Source organism: Manis pentadactyla, chromosome 10 (genome assembly GCF_030020395.1).
Source record: "Manis pentadactyla isolate mManPen7 chromosome 10, mManPen7.hap1, whole genome shotgun sequence".
NCBI lineage: Eukaryota > Metazoa > Chordata > Mammalia > Pholidota > Manidae > Manis > Manis pentadactyla.
In genome coordinates, this window is record NC_080028.1 from 100,196,426 (window position 1) to 100,221,333 (window position 24,908).

The window sequence follows — 24,908 nt, forward strand, 5'->3', positions numbered from 1 at the left end:
TTACACAATGGAATCACAGAAATGCAATGAACTGAAAGGAAGGAAGACAAAGAAGAAAAAGGAAACAAAGAAGATGGGACAGACAGCAAAGACAACAGACCACAAGCTACCCAGTTAAACCAATAGTTGTGTCAGATGGAAGTGGTCTCAACACCCCAGTTAACAGGCACAAATGGTCAGACTGGATAAAAAGGTAAGAGCCAATCATATGCTGTCTACAAGAAAATCACTTTAAATAGAAACATGCAAACTTAAAAGTAAAAGGACGGAATAAGATTCAGCATGCCCAAAGAAGTCTGGGGAGGCTCTATAAATGTCAGAGAAAGTCCATGTCAGAATACTAACAGGGACAAAACAGGCCATTTCACAACGACAAAGTGGTTAATTAACCAAGAGGATACAACAGTCTTCAGCGTTTACACACCTAACAATAAACATGAATCGAAAACCGTCAGAACTGCAAGGCCAAATACACAAACCACAACTTGGATCACAGTGTTTTGACGTCTGCAAAAATTACATGCACCAACTCTTCCTTAGGCAGCAGGCCCTTGGCTTAGATAGGCACCAAGAATAAGCCACACACTGCAACGAATTCAGGGTTGTCATTAGGAAAGCTGTCTACAAGTGTGTGCTGAATGAAATAAGCCGCACACACACATACCACTTTTATAGCACTCCACTTAAATGAGGGACCCAGAAGAGCCAAAGCCACAGAGACAGAGGGGAGCGATGGTGGGTGCCAGGGACCGGAAGGGAGACTACACCCGGCAGGTGTTCTTTAACGGGTGCGCAGTGTCGATATGGAGATGGGATAGTAGGGGATGGCTGCAAAATTTCAAAGTGCTCAGTGCCACAGAACTATCCCCTCAAAAATGGCTCAAGTGGTAAATGTTATGTTATTTTACCACAGTAAATACTGAAAAAGAAAACACGAGATTCAGATGCCCGGGTGAAAAGTAGAGGCCCGGAGCTCAGGAGGAGCCGCCCGGCTTACGGCAGGCCTTCAAGTGGCTGATTTCCGGGCTGCGTCTCTGCCCCTGTGTGCCCCCACCTTCACAAAACATCCTCCTGTGTCCTGAATTGGACGTTTTACCACTAAGTCTTTTTGTGCATGTGACTTTTTATTCATAGCATACACAAAAGATGGTGACATTTCTGGGTGAAGGTGATATGCACGATCAGAAGTTTTATACAGAGAATAGACTTTCTTGGAATTGAGGGGCAGGCTCTGGGAAAGCCATAGACTTGCTGAAATTGTAGGCACCATTTGAAGTGGGCGTGAGCACGGGTACCATATTCTATGATTCCAGGTCCTCAAAATGTTCTCTTGGGCTCAAAGGTGCCTGAGGGGTGAGGATGCGTCCCTCTGTACAGAATCCTGAACCTAGTGTCAGTGAACATTGAGCACAAGAGCTCTGTTCTGCCAAGTGTTCTAAACTTAACTTTTGAGTCCAAGTCAATGTACCTGGGATCTTTCTTACCTACCTATGTCACTCTTGTAGGGCTGACTGTTTCTGCTTACCCTGAATTTCCTAGCCACTCACTAGACATGCTCCGTAGGAGAACGTGACAGAGGGCGAGAGTCCACCCGTGTGTCAAGTGGAGAGTGGAGAGGACACGTCATCTGTGGGGGAGGGCTGAAAGGTGACCTGGACGGCTCGAGGATCATCTTGGGGGGTGGTCACAACTTGGGCCAGTGGCAGGAGACCTTGTTTGCCCCTGTTCGGATTGGACTGGCAGTTGCCTGCTTTTCCTTCAAACTAGTTGCTAGGTTGCAGCAACCTATGACCTCACAAGGGTTCCAACCCTCCTGGTTGGTAGGTGCTTGGCAGCAAAGGTAGCCAGAAGCACCTTCTCAGAGCTTTCTCTACTCCTAGCATCTCCTTAGCCTGGAGTAGGGATAACGGGCTCACATTCAGTGAGAATCCACAAGAGGATTTTGGACAGGGTCTGGTCCCGGAGAGGGTGAGACTTGGGCAGAAATCATGGCCAGTGTTCCATCGAGTTCCCAGGCTGTGAGCCAGAGGCCCCAGCCTGGCCCCTCCGGGCACCAGCCGGATGTGATGCTGGACGCACAGAGACCAGGACCGCCAGGTGAGGCAGCGGAGGGACGAGGGGCTTGAGGACGGGGAGCCGACGGCAGGAAGGCCTACCCAGGGGGGCTTGTGTGAAGGAAGGAGACACTCAGAAGGCCAGGCACTGGAGGACGAGAGTGTAGGTGTGGGGACAAGGACACACACGGGGAAGGGCACCTGGAGGAATTATCTAAATGAGGAAGGGTGTTGAGAACGGGGAGACGGAACAATGGCAAAGTGGATGGGGGCAGATGGCTGCCAGCAAAGGAGAAGGATGGAGAGATGGCTGGGGAGAAGGCCACGGTCTGCGACAGCAGAGACACTGGGGGCAGCTTGTCTTTTGGGGGTAGTTGGAGTGGAGTGGGAGGGGACACGGGGACCGAGGGATGAATCGCAAAGACAACAGCTGGACGCTGTCGCCTGGTTTCTTTGCCCAGCAGCCCAGGCACACAGCAGCCCTCCGCCAGAGGGCTCCGGCCGGCGCACGCAGCGGGAGAGGTCGGCCGCTCTCCAGGAGTCGGAGGAGGCAGCCACGGGCGAGGAGGACGCCTGGGACCTGGACATGCTGTGCGGCCTCAAGATGAGGCTGAAGCGACGGCGGGTGTCCCCGGTGCTGCCCGAGCACCACGAGGCCTTCAAAAGGCTGCTTGGTAGGGGGAACCCTGAGCCCATTCCCCTTTAGAGAAACTTCCAGCGACTAGACTTTTCCAATGGAAAAGAATTCCCTGTCAGTTGGTGACCTCTCTGTTCCCAGAGGACTCCTCCGGGGACACTTAGAAATGGCTGCCAGTAAAGGAGAAGGATGGAGAGATGGCTGGGGAGAAGGCCACGGTCTGTGACAGCAGAGACACTGGGGGCAGCTTGTCTTTTGGGGGTAGTTGGATTGGAGTGGGAAGGGACACGGGGACCAAGGGATGAATCCCAAAGGCAACAGCTGGACGCTCTCGCCTGGTTTCTTTGCCCAGCAGCCCAGGCACACAGCAGCCCTCTGCCAGAGGGCTCCGGCCGGCCCGGGAAGCGGGAGAGGTCGGCCGCTTTCCAGGAGGAGTCGGAGGAGGCAGCCACGGGCGAGCAGGACGCCTGGGACCTGGACAAGCTGTGTGGCCTCAAGATGAGGCTGAAGCGACGGCGGGTGTCCCCGGTGCTGCCCGAGCACCACGAGGCCTTCAAAAGGCTGCTTGGTAGGGGGAACCCTGAGCCCATTCCCCTTTAGAGAAACTTCCAGCGACTAGACTTTTCCAATGGAAAAGAATTCCCTGTCAGTTGGTGACCTCTCTGTTCCCAGAGGACTCCTCCGGGGACACTTAGAAATGAGGCAGGATTAGGCCACAGGCAGAAGCAGTCTGCACTCGGCACACAAAAGCTCGGCTTCCACTGCACCCCTGGGGCTCTCAAATCTAAATGCCTCCGTCAGCGTGCGGGGTGCTGACAGGCCATTGGGCGCGCTGATGTGACCGTCAAGGGAGACGATGCCTCCCTGCACGGTGACGGAGCACCACCTTCGGTAGGATCAGACCTGTGCACATCACCTACTGACACCTGCCCCCCACCCCCAGCCAAGCCACCGAAGAAGGATGGCACCACCTTTCTGGCCCAACGAGTGCACCTCGGCCTCCCCACCCCGAAAGGTCCCGTCAGCACGCACGGCTGCTCTCTGCTCGGCCCTGCTCCGGCTGTCCGTCTAACCTGTGCCTCTCTTCCCAGGGGACCTTGTTGTGAAAATATTCCTGGCCTGGGACAAAAATCTGAGGGTATCTGACAAGGTAACTTTGTCCACTGAGATGTGTTCCCTCTCCAGCATCTACCCTGGGGGGCTGGAGGGATGCCTTCTAAACCCCCAGTCTCGCCTCTCTCCCCAACTCGGAGCCTTGTCCACACTGCCCTTTGCGGGGCCTGGAGGCTCCTTGCGTGGGAAGGGGCAGCCCTGCCCCCACCCCCACTCCTCTGGGGTCCGCCCCTTTGCCTGCCACCGCAAGCCCCTTCTCGCCTCAGCCCTGGGGACTCCCCTTTGTGCCAGCTTATCAAAGACCCTTCTGATGGCGGCTGTCCTAAACAACCAGCGTCCCACCGGCAAAGCCTGCCATCCAGGAGCGTCCTAAAGTCCCTCTCCCCACACGGGCGGGGTCTGCCCCCAGCCTCCCCCTCCCTCACCCCTCCGTCCTTCCGTCCTTCCTCTTCTGGGATGTGACCGCTGTCCTGTGGCGTTCTCCTCTTCCTCAGTATCTCCTGGCCATGGTCATAGCGTATTTCAGCCGGGCTGGCCTCCCCTCCGGGCAGTACCAGCGAATTCACTTCTTCATAGCTCTGTGAGTATTGCTGTCAGTGGCCGGCCGTCAACATTCAGTCCTCTGGGAGGGCGGAGGGAGAGGTGTGGGACTCTGACCTTGCATCTGTTCTCTTTTGTACTCCACGTGTACTGTTCACTTTGGTATACCAAGGATAGGATTATAACAGAGCGGTTTCTATACTGTTGTCTGTGGAGACAGACAACCCTAACACCAGTTAAAACACTGGAACGAACAAAAGACCACACAAAACCCTCCTGAGGAGGGACAGAATGGGCACCACGCTGTCCCCAGGTGGCCAGGCTTGAGACCGCACCGCCTCCCTCAGAAGCCTCGGCCGCTCTCCTGCCTGAGTCCACATCAAGTGGACCGTCCTCCTCTGGCTTCCCAGGCGGACGCCACAATGCAGGCCCTCGTCATGTGACACAGACCGAGTGTAAGCATTCCCCACCCGTGCTCCCTACGAGGCTTTACACGCCCCAAATCCTCGGAGAACACAGGTCTAATGCTCCCCGCCCCTCCTCAGCAATGCCACCGGCTAAGGGGGTTCTAAGCCGAGGCCAGCCTTCTCAGTCTGAACTCAACCCTCCCCACAGTCAGCATCACACTTGCTTATGGTCCTGACATTGCACTGCTTTCTTCCAATGCTCCGTCTGAAATCCCTTCCCTCTGTTTTCACATTGTGTCTTCTGACTTGTAGGTGTCTTTCAGACATATATATATTGGAAGAAAATGACCTATCCTTAAAGTCGGTGCAAGGAGCACAACTGTTCCCACGCCTCCCCTGGACCCCTAACTGCAGTCCCCCAGTAGCACATCAGCTAAAATCCTAGTGTCATGTCACGTTCCAGGTAATAGTTACTTCACTTCCTAACTCCCCCCTCCCCTTCTCCAAACCATCAGACCAGACACCGTTGCAGGCAGGTCTTGTCAAAATATCCACATGTTCATAAAGCCCTCAGCACGCTACTTTGTGTTGCAAACGTTTAAGCTACACTGAGTCCATGAGGCGATCAGTATGGCATTTGACTGTGAGACAAAAGCGTCCGTCCATCCGTCCATCCATTCATTCAACGAAATCTTGTACACTGCATTCCGTGCCAGGGACTAGGAGGGTTGGGAGGAGAGCCTTGAGAAGGGCACGTGGCACCCATCCTCCAGCCTGAGCCACATGGTAGGGAAGCTAGGACTACAGAAACCGGCTAGTCAGTTCCTGCCCTCTGGATACGCACACATGCTCACTCCGCAGGGAGCCACAGGGTGCGCACATACAACCGCTTTAAAGGGCACAGGGAAGATGATGGGGACATTGCATGGAAACTGCACTGCTCGCCCTCAGGCCTCCCCGAGGGCCTTTGTCTTCAGCATCCAGCTGTGAGAGGTGCCCTTCAGGTCCCTGCCCCGCAGTGGCTTCTTGATGACTGGGTGGCCCTGTGTGACGCTGGTAGGGCTCCCGTAGGTCCTTTGTCAAGTTCAGCCTGTGCCTCTCCTTGGACGCTGACCTCGGCTGGGGATCCTTCCCGTCTTGCTCCTGACCAGTAGCCCGATGTCTCTCCCCAGCTACCTGGCCAACGACATGGAGGAGGACGACGAGGGCCCCAAACAGGACATCCTTTGGCTCCTCTATGGGAACGACCGTTCCCAGCGTCTTCTGTTCCACCAACAGCGAGTCCAATTCGCCCAATCCATGGGCTGGAAGGCCTGGGTCTCCCGGGAAGAGTGTGAGGAGGTGCGTGAGCAGCTGGGATCTCGGGGTGGGGGGGCCGGACTGCAGTGGGGGGAACACGGGATCGTGGGATCTTGAGGCGAGAAGGAACTGGAGGCTGGGCGAGGAAGGAGGGGCCACCTGAGGCCAGAGCCACCTGCCTTCCAGATCCAAGCGTTTGACCCAGAGCTCCCGGTGTGGAAGCGAGACCGCAGCCTGCTCGCTGTGTGAGCGCTCCCGGGACCACGGAGGCCTGGGCTCACCGGCCCAGAAGAAGGGAAGTCTGGATCCTCAGGTGCAGACAGAGCGCCTCGTTGTGTCGGCTTAGGAAGTCACCCTTCCAGACACTGACACCGCCCCGAGCCACAGGCCGAGGAACACACGCAGGTATGACCCCTGCACACAACTAGAGGGGAGGGCGTGATCATCCTGGGTGATCGGGAGCCATACTGCCCGTGACTCAGTCCACTGACTGCTCTTCCCCTCTCCGTCCTCTAACACCCATGTTGTCTTAGTCTTAGGACGGAAAGTCACAGCCCTCCACTTCGGGGGCTGCCCACGGGTGGAGCCGTCTGTATACCAAGCATCTTCAGGTATAGGGGCTTTTCCCTGCTGATAAGGACTCTCGCCTACCAATGGCTCAAGTGCAAGTTCTTCTTGCTTTCCACGCGTGTATGTCCCTTACCCAAATAAGCATCGGAGATCTCCACTCAAGGGGCTGTCGGAGATGGTGCTGTGCTGCTGCAAGTTTGCGCCCCTAGTTGGCCAGTGGAGGCCTCTGTGCCATGCCACTCCCTGGCTTTGGGTCCAGACTCGCACCCACCCCGCGATGGGATAGATGGTTATTACCTTGGTCGGAGCTGTTCCCGTGATGGGCTCCATAGCCAGCAAGGCGTGATACACAGAAGCCAGTTGCTCCTCTACTAACGGCCACCAGACCTCTGCTCCTTTCCATAATTGTGACCAGAATCCAACAGGTTGGCGTGTCCACTCAAGCCACTGCCGAAGGCCCCATCCATAACCGTCTCCGTTTACATGAACATCTAGCTCACAGGGCCTTCATGAATCCATTACACTCAAGGACTACAACGGCCTTGACTGCCTGCTCAGTAGCAGTGAACACAGCTGCACAGGTCTCATCACGGTCCCACCTGATGCCCTTTTGTACCGACTGGCATGAGGCCTTCAGAATTTGTGCCAAGTGCGGGGTAAACCCCCTCCAGGAGCCCAAAACACCCAAAAGCTCTTGGACGACTCAATGCCACAGTGGTAGGGGTGGGGAAAGCCTGGACCTTGCCTATGACCACATCTGGGATAACTGTAGCTTTACCCGACCAGACAACCCCCAAGAACTTGACACACAAACCAGGTCCCTGAACCATCCCTATCTAAATACCGACAGCATTCTTCAACAGACTGGAACAAACAGTTCTAAAAGTCATAGGGAACCACAAAAGACCCCGAACAGCCAAAGCAATCCTGAGAAAGGAAGAAGAAAGCAGGGGGGATCTCGCTTCCCAACTTCAAGCCGTACTACAAAGCCATAGTAACGGACATACAATGGGGAAATGACAGCCTCTTCAACAGCTGGTGTTGGCAAAACTGGACAGCTACATGTGAGAGAGAGAATGACATGGGATTACGGTCCAACTCCATACACAAGAGTAAACTCGAAATGGATCAAAGACCTGAATGTAAGTCATGAAACAATAAAACTCTTAGAAGTAAATCATAGGCAAAAGTCTCTTGAATATAAACATGAGCAGCTTTTTCATGAACATGCCTCCTCGGACAAGGGAAACAAAAGCAAAGATGAACAAGTGGGACTCTATCAACATAAAAAGCTTCTGTCCAGCAAAGGACACCATCAGTGGAAGAAAAAGGCATCTCTACAGTATGGGAGGATATATTCATAAATGACATATATCATAAGGGGTTGACAGCCGAAATATAAAGAGCTCATGCACCTCAACAACCAAAAGGCAAATAACCCGACTAAAAAATAGGCAGAGGATCTGAACACACACATCTCCAAAGAAGAAATTCAGATGGCCAAGAGGCACATGAAAAGATGCTCCACATCGCTAATTATCAGAGAAATGCAAATTTAAACCACAATGAGATATCACCTCACAACAGTCAGGATGGCCACCATCCAAAAGACAAACAACACCACATGCTGGTGAGGTTGTGGAGAAAGGGGAACCCTCCTACACTGCTGGTGGGAATGTAAATTAGTTCAACCACTGTGGAAAGCATTATGGAGGTTCCTCAAAAAACTCAACATAGAAATGCCATTTGGCCCAGGAATTCCACTCCTAGGAATTTAACCTCAGAACGCAGCAGCCCAGTTTGAAAAAGACAGATGCACCCCTAGGTTTATCGCAGCACCACTTACAATAGCCAAGAAATGGAAGCAACCTAAGTGTCCGACAGTAGATGAATGGATAAAGAAGATGTGGTACATATACACAATGGAATATTAGTCAGCCATAAGAAGAAAACAAATCCTACCATTTGCAACAACATGGATGGAGCTAGACGGGTATTATGCTCAGGGAAATAAGCCAGGCGGAGAAAGACAAGTATCAAATGATTTCACTCATATGTCGAGTATAAGAACAAAGAAAAAAACTGAATCACAGAACCCAAGAATGGACTAACAGTGACTAAAGGGAAAGGGACTGGGGAGGATGGGTGGGAAGGGAGGGATAAGGGGAAAAGGGTGCATTACGATTGGCACACATAATGTAGGGGGTTGGGGAGGGTAGGCACGGGCAAGGCAGTATAGCACAGAGAAGACAAGTAGTGATTCTATAGCATCTTACTATGCTGATAGACAGTGACTGTAATGGGGTATGTGGTGGGGACTTGATAACAGGGGGAAATCTAGTAACCACAGTGTTGCTAATGTAAGTGTATATGAATTATACCAAAATAAATAAATAAATAATCAATTAATTAAAAAAGCAAATGTTTACTCGAATAACTAAAAATCACTCATGAAAGCAGTGATTTCAGGGTCAGTCCAATATATTGTAAGTGTTTACAACTGGAAGGAAACATCACGAACCAGTTAAAATCTTGGTATTGGTATCTGCTTCTAGACAGGAAATCCCACACAAAATCTAAAACTGCCAGGAACGGTTAGTTACAGAAACTCGAGTTTCGCGTCCAGGAGGGGAGGGAGAAAGGGAGCCAGGGAGCCTGGGTAGCGGCAGAGAGTTGGCACTCAAACACACATTTCCTCATTTTACTGGAAGGTACAGCAATCCCACCAACATAGGCACCTTTACTGCCCTAGTCCTAAAAACTCGTTTGAAAAATAACGCAGGACAGTGACTGTAATGGGGTATGTGGTGGGGACTTGATAATGGGGACAATCTAGTAACCACTATGCTGCTCAGGTAAGTGAATATTAATGATACTAACTAACTAACTAGATAGTTAAACAAACAAATAAATAAATAAACAAACAAATACATACATACATACATACTTACATACTTACAGACATACAGACATACATACAACGCAGGAGCCAAAAGGAGCCGCTTGGTCAGAAACCTACGCGAAATTCCTAACACAGCCTGGGCTGCAGCCGGCGGCAGGGTCGTTGCCGCCCATTACTATACAAACAGGTACCCGATCTCTAGGCGGGGGACCTCGCCAGTGCCCGCCGCCTCCGGGCGCACAAGTCTCCCTCCTCTCGCCACAGGACCTGTCCAGACAACAGCAGGCAGCAGACATTTCACTGCTCACTGAACAAGAGATAGAGAACAGCACAGAATCGCCCCCGAGATAAGCACACACGCAAGCAACTCACACAAATCAATAAACACTGCAGCTGCAACGCCGGCAGCGGACGCGCACGACCCTCGGTCCGTTCGCTCCTCCCCCACCCGCCTGCCACCCAAGGCCCAGCGCGCCATCCAAGCTCCATTACCCGGGTGCAGCGCTCCGCGACTCTGGCCGGATAACAACTTCCCCCAAAAACACCAAAGAGAAAAAAGGCGTCCACGCAGAGCGCCATCCCGGCGCGGAAAAGCAGCTCTCCCGGGCGAGGGGATCTGTCTCTGGTGCCTCCCCGTCCCTGAGACCGGGTAACAACTCCGCAAAGTCACCTGCCGCCCAGCTCGCCGCCAGCTCCAGGTCTCCCACGGCGGCAAGTAGGTGCCCGCTGATGCCCGGAGTCCCCGGCCGCCATGCCAGCCCCCCACGGAACGTGGACCGCACTCCCGGGGCTCGCCTCGCCGTGGCCAGCCGGGACCCGAGGAGCGGGGCCGCTGAGTGCCCCGCGCCCCCGGCCCGCCGCCCCCCATTCCGCGGGCGCGCCTCGCCGGCCGGTCCCAACCTCATCGCCGCCGGCCCAGCCCGGTCCGCGCGCGCCGACATGCAGCCCGCAGCCGGGCCCGGCCCGGCCCGGCCCGGCCCGGCCCGGCGAGGGGCTGAAGACCGGGCAAAACCCGCTCCGCCCAGACCAGAAAACTGGCCGGCCGCGTCCCGGCCGCCCGCCCAGCGCCGGGGAGGCGGCGGCGGCGAACCGTCCCGGGGGGCGGCAGCGGCGGCAGGAGCGGCCAGCCGGACACAGACCAGGGGAGAGACGCGACGGCTCAGGGAGAGCGGAGCGGACGCGGCGCGGCGCGGCGCGGCTCCGGCAGCTGCGGCGGGCAGACAGCGCTCCGATCCACTTGGCCGCTCCTGCTCGGCCGCCCCAGCTGCCCGGCTCCCCCTCACTCCGCCGCTCCCCGCTCCCCTCCGCTACTCACCGTTGCTGCACCGCCGGCTCTCCGCGCCCACACCTGAGGCCGGCCGTCTGCTCCTCCTGCGGCCGTCCCAATGCTCCAGCCACGTCCTGCGCCTCTCCGCGCCGCACCTGGTTTACGACACTCGCGGCTTTACGACACCACGTTCCTCAGACCTAGAGCCGCTCGCTCCACGGCGGGAACCTTGTCGCTAGGGAGAGGACGCTGCATCCAGCAGGGAGGGGGAAACGTTCCCTCAGGTGTAGGGGATGGGGAGGGGACCGCTGGCAAACTTCAGTGAAAACAGGAAAACATACTGAGAAACGGTGTGTGGGGAGAGAGGGGGGAGGAGATTAAAGGGCATTACGATTAGCACACATAATGTAGGGGGGTAGTGGGGAGGGCAGTACAGCACAGAGAAGACAAACAGTGACTCCACAGCATCTTACTACACTGATGGACAGTGACTGCGATGGGGGGTGGGGGGACTTGGTAATATGGGTGAATCTAGTGACCACCACGGTGCTCATGTGAATCCTTCATAACATTGAATATCAATGATACCTTAATAAAAAAATAAAAAACATTACTGAGAAAAACTAAGGAAGACTTGAATAAATGAAAAGAGGTGACGTGTTCACGTATTCGAAGATTCAGTTGGATGATGCTTCTTCCTATAACGGCTGTAGATTGAACATAATCCCCATCATAATCCCACAGGCACTCCTTCGGGGCTCTGCTGACTTCTTCAAACGTCAATGGCAAGCCCCACCGACGGGCTACAGCCCACATTCTCTTTTTTTTTTTAATTCATTTTTTATTAAGGCATGATTGATATACACTCTTATGAAGGTTTCACATGAAAACACAATGTGGTTACTACATTTACCCATATTATCAAGTCCCCACCCATACCCCAAAGTAGTCCCTGTCCGTCAGTGTAGTAAGATGCCACAGATCCACTATGTGCCTTCTCTGTGCTACACTGTTCTCCCCGTCATACCCCACACCATGTGTACTAAACATAATACCCCTCAATCCCCTTCTCCCTCTCTCCCTCCCCACCCGCCCTCCCACACCCCTCCCCTTTGGTAACCACTAGTTCCTTCTTGGAGTCTCTGAGTCTGCTGTTATATTGCTCCTTCAGTTTTGCTTCATTGTTATACTCCACAAATGAGGGAAATCATTTGGCATTTGTCTTTCTCTGCCTGGCTTATTTCACTGGGCATGATGTCCTCCAGCTCCATCCATGTTGTTCCAAATGGTAGGATTTGTTTCTTTCTTATGGCCGAATAGCATTCCATTGTGTATATGTACCACATCTTCTTTACCCATTCATCTACTGATGGACACTTAGGTTGCTTCCACATCTTGGCTATTGTAAAAAGCGCTGCGATAAACATAGGGGTGCATATGTCTTTTTGGATCTGAGAAGTTGTATTCTTTGGGTAAATTCCAAGGGGTGGGATTCCTGGGTCAAATGGTATTTCTATTTTTATTTTTTTTTTGAGGAACCTCCAGATTGCTTTCCACAATGGTTGAACTAGCTTACATTCCCACCAGCAGTGTAGGAGGGTTCCGCTTTCTCCACATTCTCGCCAGCATCTGTTGTTCTTAGACTTTTCGATGATGGCCATCCTTACTGGTGTGAGGTGATAGCTCATTGTGGTTTTAATTTGCATTTCCCTGATGATTAGTGATGTGGAGCATCTTTTCATGTGTCTGTTGGCCATCTGAATTTCTTCTTTGGAGAACTGTCTCTCTTCACATCCTCTGCACATTTCTTAATCGGGTTATTTGCTTTTTGGGTGTGGAGGCGTGTAAGTTCTTTATATATTTTGGGTGTTAACCCCTTGTCGGAAATGTCATTTACAAATATATTCTCCCATACTTTAGGATGCCTTTTTGTTCTGTTGATGGTGTCCTTTGCCATACAGAAACTTTTTAGTTTGATGTAGTCCCACGAGTTCATTTTTGCTTTTGTTTCCCTTGCTCCAGGAGATACGTTCAGGAAGAACTTGCTCATCCTTATATTCAGGAGATGTTTGCCTAAGTTGTCTTCAAAGAGTTTTATGGTTTCATGATTTACGTTCAAGTCTTTAATCCATTTCAAGTTTGCCTTTGTGTATGGGGTTAAAGAATAATCCAGTACCATTCTCTTGCAAGTAGCTGTCCACTTTTGCCAACATCAGCGGTTGGAGAGGCTCTCATTTCCCCACTGTATATCCATGGCTCCTTTATCGTATATTAATTGACCATGTATGGGTGGGTTTATATCAGGACTCCGTAGTCTCTTCCATTGATCTATGGGTCTGTTCTTGTTCCAGTACCAAATTGTCTTGATTACAGTAGCCCACATTGTCTTTTGCAATGTGTGCAACAAACGCAGACACAAACATTGGGCTACAGCAGAGGCAGGCTTTCCTTCCCAGCCAACGCATGTGGACAAATAATGTGTCTGCTTCATCATTCACTGGGGATGCCAAAGGCAAATGGCCAGACACACGATAGACAGTAACTGTCTGAGTCTGACTAAGGCCCATAGGTCTTGCCACAGCTCTTGCCCTCAAAGGGGCCAGTGACGAACCATCCAGTTGGCATGGCACCATGTCGGCGGCAACAGGGTCAAGCCCGGCACACAGCCCAGCTGTCGGTGCACACAACTAGAGGAGAGGGCACGATCGTCCTGGGAGAACATGAGCCATACTGCCCGTGACTCAGTCCACTGAATGCTCTTCCCCTCTCTCTCCTCTAACACCCATGTTGTCTTAGTCTTAGGACGGAAAACCACAGCCCTCCACTTCGGGGGCTGCCCACAGGTGGAGCCGTCTGTATACCAAGTATCTTCAGGAATAGGGGCTTTTCCCTGGTGATAAGGTCTCTCGCCTACCAATGGCTCAAGTGCGAGTTCTTCTTGCTTTCCACTCGTATACGTCACTTGCCCAAATAAGCATCGGAGATCTCCACTCAAGGGGCTATTGGAGAGGATGCTATGCTGCTGCAAGTATGCACCCCCATTTGGCCAGTGGAGGAGTCTGTGCCATGCCACTCCCAGGCTTTGGGTCCAGCCTCGTACCCACCCTGCGATGGGATAGGTGGTTATTACCTTGGTCGGAGCTGTTCCCGTGATGGGCTCCATAGCCAGCAAGGCGTGATACACAGAAGCCAGTTGCTCCTCTATTAACGGCCACCAGACCTCTGCTCCTCTCCATAATTGTGACCAGAATCCAACAGGTTGGCGTGTCCACTCAAGCCACTGCCGAAGGCCCCATCCATAACCGTCTCCGTTTACATGAACATCTAGCTCACAGGGCCTTCATGAATCCATTACACTCAAGGACTACAACGGCCTTGACTGCCTGCTCAGTAGCAGTGAACACAGCTGCACAGGTCTCATCACGGTCCCACCTGATGCCCTTTTGTACCGACTGGCATGAGGCCTTCAGAATTTGTGCCAAGTGCGGGGTAAACCCCCTCCAGGAGCCCAAAACACCCAAAAGCTCTTGGACGACTCACTGCCACAGTGGTAGGGGTGGGAAAGCCTGGACCTCGTCTATGACCACATCTGAGATAACTGTAGCTTTACCCGACCAGACAACCCCCAAGAACTTGACACACAAACCAGGTCCCTGAACCATCCCTATCAAAATACCGACAGCATTCTTCAACAAACTGGAACAAATAGTTCTAAAAGTCATAGGGAACCACAAAAGACCCCGAACAGCCAAGCAATCCTGAGAAGGAAGAAGAAAGCAGGGGGGATCTCGCTTCCCATCTTCAAGCCGTACTACAAAGCCATAGTAATGTGGTACAGGCACAAGAACAGACCCAGAGACCAGTGGAATGGAATAAAGAGTCCAGACATTTACCCAAACATATATGATCAATAACGTATGATTAAGGAGCCATGGATATACAATGGGGAAAGGACGGCCTCTTCCACACCTGGTGTTGGCAAACTGGACAGCTAACATGTAAGAGAGTGAAACTGGATCACTGTCTAACCCCATACACAAAAGTAAACTCAAAATGAATCAAAGACCTGAATGTAGGTCAGGAAATCATAAAACTCTTAGAAAAATACATAGGCAAAAATCTCTTGGACATAAACATGAGCAACCTCTTCATGAACGTATCTCCCCGGGCAAGGGAAACAAAAGCAAAAATGAACAACAGGGACTATATCAAGCTGAAAAGCTTCTGTACAGCAAAGGACACCATCAATAGAACAAAAAGGCATCCTGCAGTATGGGAGAATATTTTCATAAATGACACATCCCATAAGGGGTTGACCTCCAAAATATAGAAAGAGCTCACGCACCTCAACAAACAAAAGCAAATAATCCAATTAAAAAATGGGCAGATGGTCTGAACAGACACTTCTCCAAACAAGAAATTCAGATGGCAAACAGGCCCATGAAAAGATGCTCCACATCGCTAATCATCAGAGAAACGCAAATTAAAACCACAATGAGATATCACCTCACACCAGTCAGGATGGCCAGCATTCAAAAGACAGACAACAACACATGCTGGCAAGGATGTGGAGAGAGGGGAACCCTCCTAACCCTGCTTGGGGGGAATGTAAATTGGTTCAGACATTCTGGAAAGCAGTATGGAGGTTCCTCAAAAAACTCAAAGTAGAAATACCATTTGACCGCGGAATTCCACTCCTAGGAATTTACCCTAAGAATGCAGCAGCCCAGTTTGAAAAACACATATGCACCCCTTTCTTTATCGCAGCACTATTTACAATAGCCAAGAAATGGAAGAAACCCCAGTGTCCATCAGTAGATGAATACATAAAGAAGATGCAGTACATATAAACAATGGAATATTATTCATTCAGCCATAAGAAGAAAAGAAATCCTGCCATTTTCGACAACATGGATGGAGCTGGAGGGTATTATGCTTAGTGAAATAAGTCAGGTGGAGCAAGACAAGTACCAAATGATTTCACTCATCTGTGGAGTATGAATACAAAGCAAAAACTGAAGGAACAAAGCGGCAGCAGACTCAGAGAACTGAAGAATGGACTAACAGTTACTAAAGGGAAAGGGACTGGGAAGGGTGGGTGGGAAGGGAGGGACGGAGAAGGGGATTAAGGGGCATTATGATTAACACGCGTAATATAGGGGTGCACGGGGAAGGAAGTGTAGCACAGAGAAGACAAGTATTGATGCTACAGCATCTTACTATGCTGATGGGACAGTGCCTGCAATGGGGTTATGTGGTGGAGACTTGATAACAGGGGGGACGTGGTAAGCATAATGTGGCTCATGTGAAACCTGAGCATAAGACTGCATATCAATGATACCTTAATAGAAAAAATAAACAAACTCCAGTTGGATCAGGGATCTAAATGTAAAAAATTCAACACGACCAAAAAAACTGGTGAATTTCCCTAGAACCTTGGTGTAGGCTTCCTTTCTAACAGTGAGTCAAATCATAGGTATCAGGACTTCTGCTTTCAGCCGAGATGAACACAGACTGCATTTACCCTTCCTACCTGGATGGAACCCCAGAAAAAAACACAAGAGAACACATGCACAGCAATGGTCTTCAAGACACTGATCGACGGGCAGTGAAGGACAGTAACCCGTGAGACAGGAAATAAACAGGGTGAGCCCTACAGCCCCTGCCCTGAGAGTTTCCACTCATGCAGCAGCGCGGGAGCACCCAGACATAGGTGGGGAGAAGGGGTCGAGAAACTGGGGGAAAATGTAGGCAAGTACAACCCGTCAGGAAAATTATCAACTGAAATGGGCCCAGAACGAACAGATGTTACAATGAGCAGAGAACACTGAAACAGCTTATAATCATATTCTTTATGGTAAAAAAAAAAAAAAAAAAAAAACTGAGTACAGACAGGGAAGATATAAAAAGAAACTCAAACAGAACTTTATAGAAAAGACACAGCATCGTAAGATGGAAATTACACTGGGTTAGAATAACAGCACTGCCTAAAAAAGGATCAGTGAATGTGAAGACACAGCAGTGGAAGCACTTACAAATGAAACATGTAGAGAAAAAAAAAATTAAAGGGAAAGGAAGGGCATCGGTCAGCTGTGGGACAGTGTCAAGCTGTGGAATATACAGGTAATGAGAATCCCTGAAGGGAGGCTGGGGGAAGCAAAGGGGCCATTTGAAGACACACGGTCAAACTTTCCCCAAAGTTGATGGAAACCCTAAACACACAGATCCAACAAGTTGTATGACCCCCAAGCACAGACACACGAGGGAAACGCAGCCAAGACAAATCAAGCACATCACCTACGACAGGTGATAGTGAGAACATTTTAAAGTAGGGAGAAGAAGAAGAACACAAAATATGTGGCATACAGAGGAAAAGATGAAGACGACCTCGAATTTCTCTTGGAAATAATGTAAGCGAGGAACATACTTAAAGTACAGGAGGAAAAAACAGCAAAGATCCCTTTAAAAGGGAAGGCAAAATGCAGACATCTTCAGACCTACGAGAGCTGAAAGGTTCTTCATTAACTACAAGAAATGTCACCGAAAAGTCCTTCATGCAGAAGGAATAGGAGAGCACATAAAAATCTGGATCTATACAAAGGAATGAAAGTAAAAGAAACAGGAACTATGTATTTTCTCCTATTAGTTAAGTCTCTTGAAAGGTTAACTGAGTGTTTAACTACAAATAACAACGGATTGTGGGATCGGTACTACTGTGAGACTAAAGTGCAACAACACGGCAAAGACCAAGAGGGGAGAACTGGAAGGAACTGTGAGCTTCTTACAGTCCAGTGAAATGATAGATCACTTGAAGGAAAACTATGCTAAATCAAAGGTGTATAGTATAAACCTTAGAGCACCTCTTAAAATAACAGTGTTATAGCCAACAACACAACAAAGGTTACACAATGGAATCACAGAAATGCAATGAACTGAAAGGAAGGAAGACAAAGAAGAAAAAGGAAACAAAGAAGATGGGACAGACAGCAAAGACAACAGACCACAAGCTACCCAGTTAAACCAATAGTTGTGTCAGATGGAAGTGGTCTCAACACCCCAGTTAACAGGCACAAATGGTCAGACTGGATAAAAAGGTAAGAGCCAATCATATGCTGTCTACAAGAAAATCACTTTAAATAGAAACATGCAAACTTAAAAGTAAAAGGACGGAATAAGATTCAGCATGCCCAAAGAAGTCTGGGGAGGCTCTATAAATGTCAGAGAAAGTCCATGTCAGAATACTAACAGGGACAAAACAGGCCATTTCACAACGACAAAGTGGTTAATTAACCAAGAGGATACAACAGTCTTCAGCGTTTACACACCTAACAATAAACATGAATCGAAAACCGTCAGAACTGCAAGGCCAAATACACAAACCACAACTTGGATCACAGTGTTTTGACGTCTGCAAAAATTACATGCACCAACTCTTCCTTAGGCAGCAGGCCCTTGGCTTAGATAGGCACCAAGAATAAGCCACACACTGCAACGAATTCAGGGTTGTCATTAGGAAAGCTGTCTACAAGTGTGTGCTGAATGAAATAAGCCGCACACACACATACCACTTTTATAGCACTCCACTTAAATGAGGGACCCAGAAGAGCCAAAGCCACAGAGACAGAGGGGAGCGATGGTGGGTGCCAGGGACCGGAAGGGAGACTACACCCGGCAGGTGTTCTTTAACGGGTGCGCAGTGTCGATATGGAGATGGGATAGTAGGGGATGGCTGCAAAATTTCAAAGTGCTCAGTGCCACAGAACTATCCCCTCAAAAATGGCTCAAGTGGTAAATGTTATGTTATTTTACCACAGTAAATACTGAAAAAGAAAACACGAGATTCAGATGCCCGGGTGAAAAGTAGAGGCCCGGAGCTCAGGAGGAGCCGCCCGGCTTACGGCAGGCCTTCAAGTGGCTGATTTCCGGGCTGCGTCTCTGCCCCTGTGTGCCCCCACCTTCACAAAACATCCTCCTGTGTCCTGAATTGGACGTTTTACCACTAAGTCTTTTTGTGCATGTGACTTTTTATTCATAGCATACACAAAAGATGGTGACATTTCTGGGTGAAGGTGATATGCACGATCAGAAGTTTTATACAGAGAATAGACTTTCCTGGAATTGAGGGGCAGGCTCTGGGAAAGCCATAGACTTGCTGAAATTGTAGGCACCATTTGAAGTGGGCGTGAGCACGGGTACCATATTCTATGATTCCAGGTCCTCAAAATGTTCTCTTGGGCTCAAAGGTGCCTGAGGGGTGAGGATGCGTCCCTCTGTACAGAATCCTGAACCTAGTGTCAGTGAACATTGAGCACAAGAGCTCTGTTCTGCCAAGTGTTCTAAACTTAACTTTTGAGTCCAAGTCAATGTACCTGGGATCTTTCTTACCTACCTATGTCACTCTTGTAGGGCTGACTGTTTCTGCTTACCCTGAATTTCCTAGCCACTCACTAGACATGCTCCGTAGGAGAACGTGACAGAGGGCGAGAGTCCACCCGTGTGTCAAGTGGAGAGTGGAGAGGACACGTCATCTGTGGGGGAGGGCTGAAAGGTGACCTGGACGGCTCGAGGATCATCTTGGGGGGTGGTCACAACTTGGGCCAGTGGCAGGAGACCTTGTTTGCCCCTGTTCGGATTGGACTGGCAGTTGCCTGCTTTTCCTTCAAACTAGTTGCTAGGTTGCAGCAACCTATGACCTCACAAGGGTTCCAACCCTCCTGGTTGGTAGGTGCTTGGCAGCAAAGGTAGCCAGAAGCACCTTCTCAGAGCTTTCTCTACTCCTAGCATCTCCTTAGCCTGGAGTAGGGATAACGGGCTCACATTCAGTGAGAATCCACAAGAGGATTTTGGACAGGGTCTGGTCCCGGAGAGGGTGAGACTTGGGCAGAAATCATGGCCAGTGTTCCATCGAGTTCCCAGGCTGTGAGCCAGAGGCCCCAGCCTGGCCCCTCCGGGCACCAGCCGGATGTGATGCTGGACGCACAGAGACCAGGACCGCCAGGTGAGGCAGCGGAGGGACGAGGGGCTTGAGGACGGGGAGCCGACGGCAGGAAGGCCTACCCAGGGGGGCTTGTGTGAAGGAAGGAGACACTCAGAAGGCCAGGCACTGGAGGACGAGAGTGTAGGTGTGGGGACAAGGACACACACGGGGAAGGGCACCTGGAGGAATTATCTAAATGAGGAAGGGTGTTGAGAACGGGGAGACGGAACAATGGCAAAGTGGATGGGGGCAGATGGCTGCCAGCAAAGGAGAAGGATGGAGAGATGGCTGGGGAGAAGGCCACGGTCTGCGACAGCAGAGACACTGGGGGCAGCTTGTCTTTTGGGGGTAGTTGGAGTGGAGTGGGAGGGGACACGGGGACCGAGGGATGAATCGCAAAGACAACAGCTGGACGCTGTCGCCTGGTTTCTTTGCCCAGCAGCCCAGGCACACAGCAGCCCTCCGCCAGAGGGCTCCGGCCGGCGCACGCAGCGGGAGAGGTCGGCCGCTCTCCAGGAGTCGGAGGAGGCAGCCACGGGCGAGGAGGACGCCTGGGACCTGGACATGCTGTGCGGCCTCAAGATGAGGCTGAAGCGACGGCGGGTGTCCCCGGTGCTGCCCGAGCACCACGAGGCCTTCAAAAGGCTGCTTGGTAGGGGGAACCCTGAGCCCATTCCCCTTTAGAGAAACTTCCAGCGACTAGACTTTTCCAATGGAAAAGAATTCCCTGTCAGTTGGTGACCTCTCTGTTCCCAGAGGACTCCTCCGGGGACACTTAGAAATGGCTGCCAGTAAAGGAGAAGGATGGAGAGATGGCTGGGGAGAAGGCCACGGTCTGTGACAGCAGAGACACTGGGGGCAGCTTGTCTTTTGGGGGTAGTTGGATTGGAGTGGGAAGGGACACGGGGACCAAGGGATGAATCCCCAAGGCAACAGCTGGACGCTGTCGCCTGGTTTCTTTGCCCAGCAGCCCAGGCACACAGCAGCCCTCTGCCAGAGGGCTCCGGCCGGCCCGGGAAGCGGGAGAGGTCGGCCGCTTTCCAGGAGGAGTCGGAGGAGGCAGCCACAGGCGAGCAGGACGCCTGGGACCTGGACAAGCTGTGTGGCCTCAAGATGAGGCTGAAGCGACGGCGGGTGTCCCCGGTGCTGCCCGAGCACCACGAGGCCTTCAAAAGGCTGCTTGGTAGGGGGAACCCTGAGCCCATTCCCCTTTAGAGAAACTTCCAGCGACTAGACTTTTCCAATGGAAAAGAATTCCCTGTCAGTTGGTGACCTCTCTGTTCCCAGAGGACTCCTCCGGGGACACTTAGAAATGAGGCAGGATTAGGCCACAGGCAGAAGCAGTCTGCACTCGGCACACAAAAGCTCGGCTTCCACTGCACCCCTGGGGCTCTCAAATCTAAATGCCTCCGTCAGCGTGCGGGGTGCTGACAGGCCATTGGGCGCGCTGATGTGACCGTCAAGGGAGACGATGCCTCCCTGCACGGTGACGGAGCACCACCTTCGGTAGGATCAGACCTGTGCACATCACCTACTGACACCTGCCCCCCACCCCCAGCCAAGCCACCGAAGAAGGATGGCACCACCTTTCTGGCCCAACGAGTGCACCTCGGCCTCCCCACCCCGAAAGGTCCCGTCAGCACGCACGGCTGCTCTCTGCTCGGCCCTGCTCCGGCTGTCCGTCTAACCTGTGCCTCTCTTCCCAGGGGACCTTGTTGTGAAAATATTCCTGGCCTGGGACAAAAATCTGAGGGTATCTGACAAGGTAACTTTGTCCACTGAGATGTGTTCCCTCTCCAGCATCTACCCTGGGGGGCTGGAGGGATGCCTTCTAAACCCCCAGTCTCGCCTCTCTCCCCAACTCGGAGCCTTGTCCACACTGCCCTTTGCGGGGCCTGGAGGCTCCTTGCGTGGGAAGGGGCAGCCCTGCCCCCACCCCCACTCCTCTGGGGTCCGCCCCTTTGCCTGCCACCGCAAGCCCCTTCTCGCCTCAGCCCTGGGGACTCCCCTTTGTGCCAGCTTATCAAAGACCCTTCTGATGGCGGCTGTCCTAAACCACCAGCGTCCCACCGGCAAAGCCTGCCATCCAGGAGCGTCCTAAAGTCCCTCTCCCCACACGGGCGGGGTCTGCCCCCAGCCTCCCCCTCCCTCACCCCTCCGTCCTTCCGTCCTTCCTCTTCTGGGATGTGACCGCTGTCCTGTGGCGTTCTCCTCTTCCTCAGTATCTCCTGGCCATGGTCATAGCGTATTTCAGCCGGGCTGGCCTCCCCTCCGGGCAGTACCAGCGAATTCACTTCTTCATAGCTCTGTGAGTATTGCTGTCAGTGGCCGGCCGTCAACATTCAGTCCTCTGGGAGGGCGGAGGGAGAGGTGTGGGACTCTGACCTTGCATCTGTTCTCTTTTGTACTCCACGTGTACTGTTCACTTTGGTATACCAAGGATAGGATTATAACAGAGCGGTTTCTATACTGTTGTCTGTGGAGACAGACAACCCTAACACCAGTTAAAACACTGGAACGAACAAAAGACCACACAAAACCCTCCTGAGGAGGGACAGAATGGGCACCACGCTGTCCCCAGGTGGCCAGGCTTGAGACCGCACCGCCTCCCTCAGAAGCCTCGGCCGCTCTCCTGCCTGAGTCCACATCAAGTGGACCGTCCTCCTCTGGCTTCCCAGGCGGACGCCACAATGCAGGCCCTCGTCATGTGACACAGACCGAGTGTAAGCATTCCCCACCCGTGCTCCCTACGAGGCTTTACACGCCCCAAATCCTCGGAGAACACAGGTCTAATGCTCCCCGCCCCTCCTCAGCAATGCCACCGGCTAAGGGGGTTCTAAGCCGAGGCCAGCCTTCTCAGTCTGAACTCAACCCTCCCCACAGTCAGCATCACACTTGCTTATGGTCCTGACATTGCACTGCTTTCTTCCAATGCTCCGTCTGAAATCCCTTCCCTCTGTTTTCACATTGTGTCTTCTGACTTGTAGGTGTCTTTCAGACATATATATATTGGAAGAAAATGACCTATCCTTAAAGTCGGTGCAAGGAGCACAACTGTTCCCACGCCTCCCCTGGACCCCTAACTGCAGTCCCCCAGTAGCACATCAGCTAAAATCCTAGTGTCATGTCACGTTCCGGGTAATAGTTACTTCACTTCCTAACTCCCCCCTCCCCTTCTCCAAACCATCAGACCAGACACCGTTGCAGGCAGGTCTTGTCAAAATATCCACATGTTCATAAAGCCCTCAGCACGCTACTTTGTGTTGCAAACGTTTAAGCTACACTGAGTCCATGAGGCGATCAGTATGGCATTTGACTGTGAGACAAAAGCGTCCGTCCATCCGTCCATCCATTCATTCAACGAAATCTTGTACACTGCATTCCGTGCCAGGGACTAGGAGGGTTGGGAGGAGAGCCTTGAGAAGGGCACGTGGCACCCATCCTCCAGCCTGAGCCACATGGTAGGGAAGCTAGGACTACAGAAACCGGCTAGTCAGTTCCTGCCCTCTGGATACGCACACATGCTCACTCCGCAGGGAGCCACAGGGTGCGCACATACAACCGCTTTAAAGGGCACAGGGAAGATGATGGGGACATTGCATGGAAACTGCACTGCTCGCCCTCAGGCCTCCCCGAGGGCCTTTGTCTTCAGCATCCAGCTGTGAGAGGTGCCCTTCAGGTCCCTGCCCCGCAGTGGCTTCTTGATGACTGGGTGGCCCTGTGTGACGCTGGTAGGGCTCCCGTAGGTCCTTTGTCAAGTTCAGCCTGTGCCTCTCCTTGGACGCTGACCTCGGCTGGGGATCCTTCCCGTCTTGCTCCTGACCAGCAGCCCGATGTCTCTCCCCAGCTACCTGGCCAACGACATGGAGGAGGACGACGAGGGCCCCAAACAGGACATCCTTTGGCTCCTCTATGGGAACGACCGTTCCCAGCGTCTTCTGTTCCACCAACAGCGAGTCCAATTCGCCCAATCCATGGGCTGGAAGGCCTGGGTCTCCCGGGAAGAGTGTGAGGAGGTGCGTGAGCAGCTGGGATCTCGGGGTGGGGGGGCCGGACTGCAGTGGGGGGAACACGGGATCGTGGGATCTTGAGGCGAGAAGGAACTGGAGGCTGGGCGAGGAAGGAGGGGCCACCTGAGGCCAGAGCCACCTGCCTTCCAGATCCAAGCGTTTGACCCAGAGCTCCCGGTGTGGAAGCGAGACCGCAGCCTGCTCGCTGTGTGAGCGCTCCCGGGACCACGGAGGCCTGGGCTCACCGGCCCAGAAGAAGGGAAGTCTGGATCCTCAGGTGCAGACAGAGCGCCTCGTTGTGTCGGCTTAGGAAGTCACCCTTCCAGACACTGACACCGCCCCGAGCCACAGGCCGAGGAACACACGCAGGTATGACCCCTGCACACAACTAGAGGGGAGGGCGTGATCATCCTGGGTGATCGGGAGCCATACTGCCCGTGACTCAGTCCACTGACTGCTCTTCCCCTCTCCGTCCTCTAACACCCATGTTGTCTTAGTCTTAGGACGGAAAGTCACAGCCCTCCACTTCGGGGGCTGCCCACGGGTGGAGCCGTCTGTATACCAAGCATCTTCAGGTATAGGGGCTTTTCCCTGCTGATAAGGACTCTCGCCTACCAATGGCTCAAGTGCAAGTTCTTCTTGCTTTCCACGCGTGTATGTCCCTTACCCAAATAAGCATCGGAGATCTCCACTCAAGGGGCTGTCGGAGATGGTGCTGTGCTGCTGCAAGATTGCGCCCCTAGTTGGCCAGTGGAGGCCTCTGTACCATGCCACTCCCTGGCTTTGGGTCCAGACTCGCACCCACCCCGCGATGGGATAGGTGGTTATTACCTTGGTCGGAGCTGTTCCCGTGATGGGCTCCATAGCCAGCAAGGCGTGATACACAGAAGCCAGTTGCTCCTCTACTAACGGCCACCAGACCTCTGCTCCTTTCCATAATTGTGACCAGAATCCAACAGGTTGGCGTGTCCACTCAAGCCACTGCCGAAGGCCCCATCCATAACCGTCTCCGTTTACATGAACATCTAGCTCACAGGGCCTTCATGAATCCATTACACTCAAGGACTACAACGGCCTTGACTGCCTGCTCAGTAGCAGTGAACACAGCTGCACAGGTCTCATCACGGTCCCA

The 24,908-nt window shown here is 52.4% G+C and overlaps 1 protein-coding gene and 1 pseudogene across 1 annotated transcript; both read left to right on the plus strand.

Annotated features, from left to right (window-relative positions):
- Positions 1–1,222: 1,222 nt before the first annotated feature.
- Positions 1,223–6,675, plus strand: LOC130679177 (putative speedy protein E7; annotated as a pseudogene).
- A 13,003-nt stretch (positions 6,676–19,678) lies between these two features.
- LOC130679390 (speedy protein E4-like) lies at positions 19,679–24,365 on the plus strand. The gene is made up of 6 exons (XM_057487998.1): positions 19,679–19,787; positions 20,206–20,418; positions 21,473–21,531; positions 21,989–22,074; positions 23,614–23,782; positions 23,927–24,365. The coding sequence occupies exons 1-6, from the start codon at positions 19,679–19,681 to the stop codon at positions 23,987–23,989; spliced, it is 699 nt and encodes a 232-aa protein (XP_057343981.1). The 3' UTR covers positions 23,990–24,365.
- Positions 24,366–24,908: the final 543 nt, after the last annotated feature.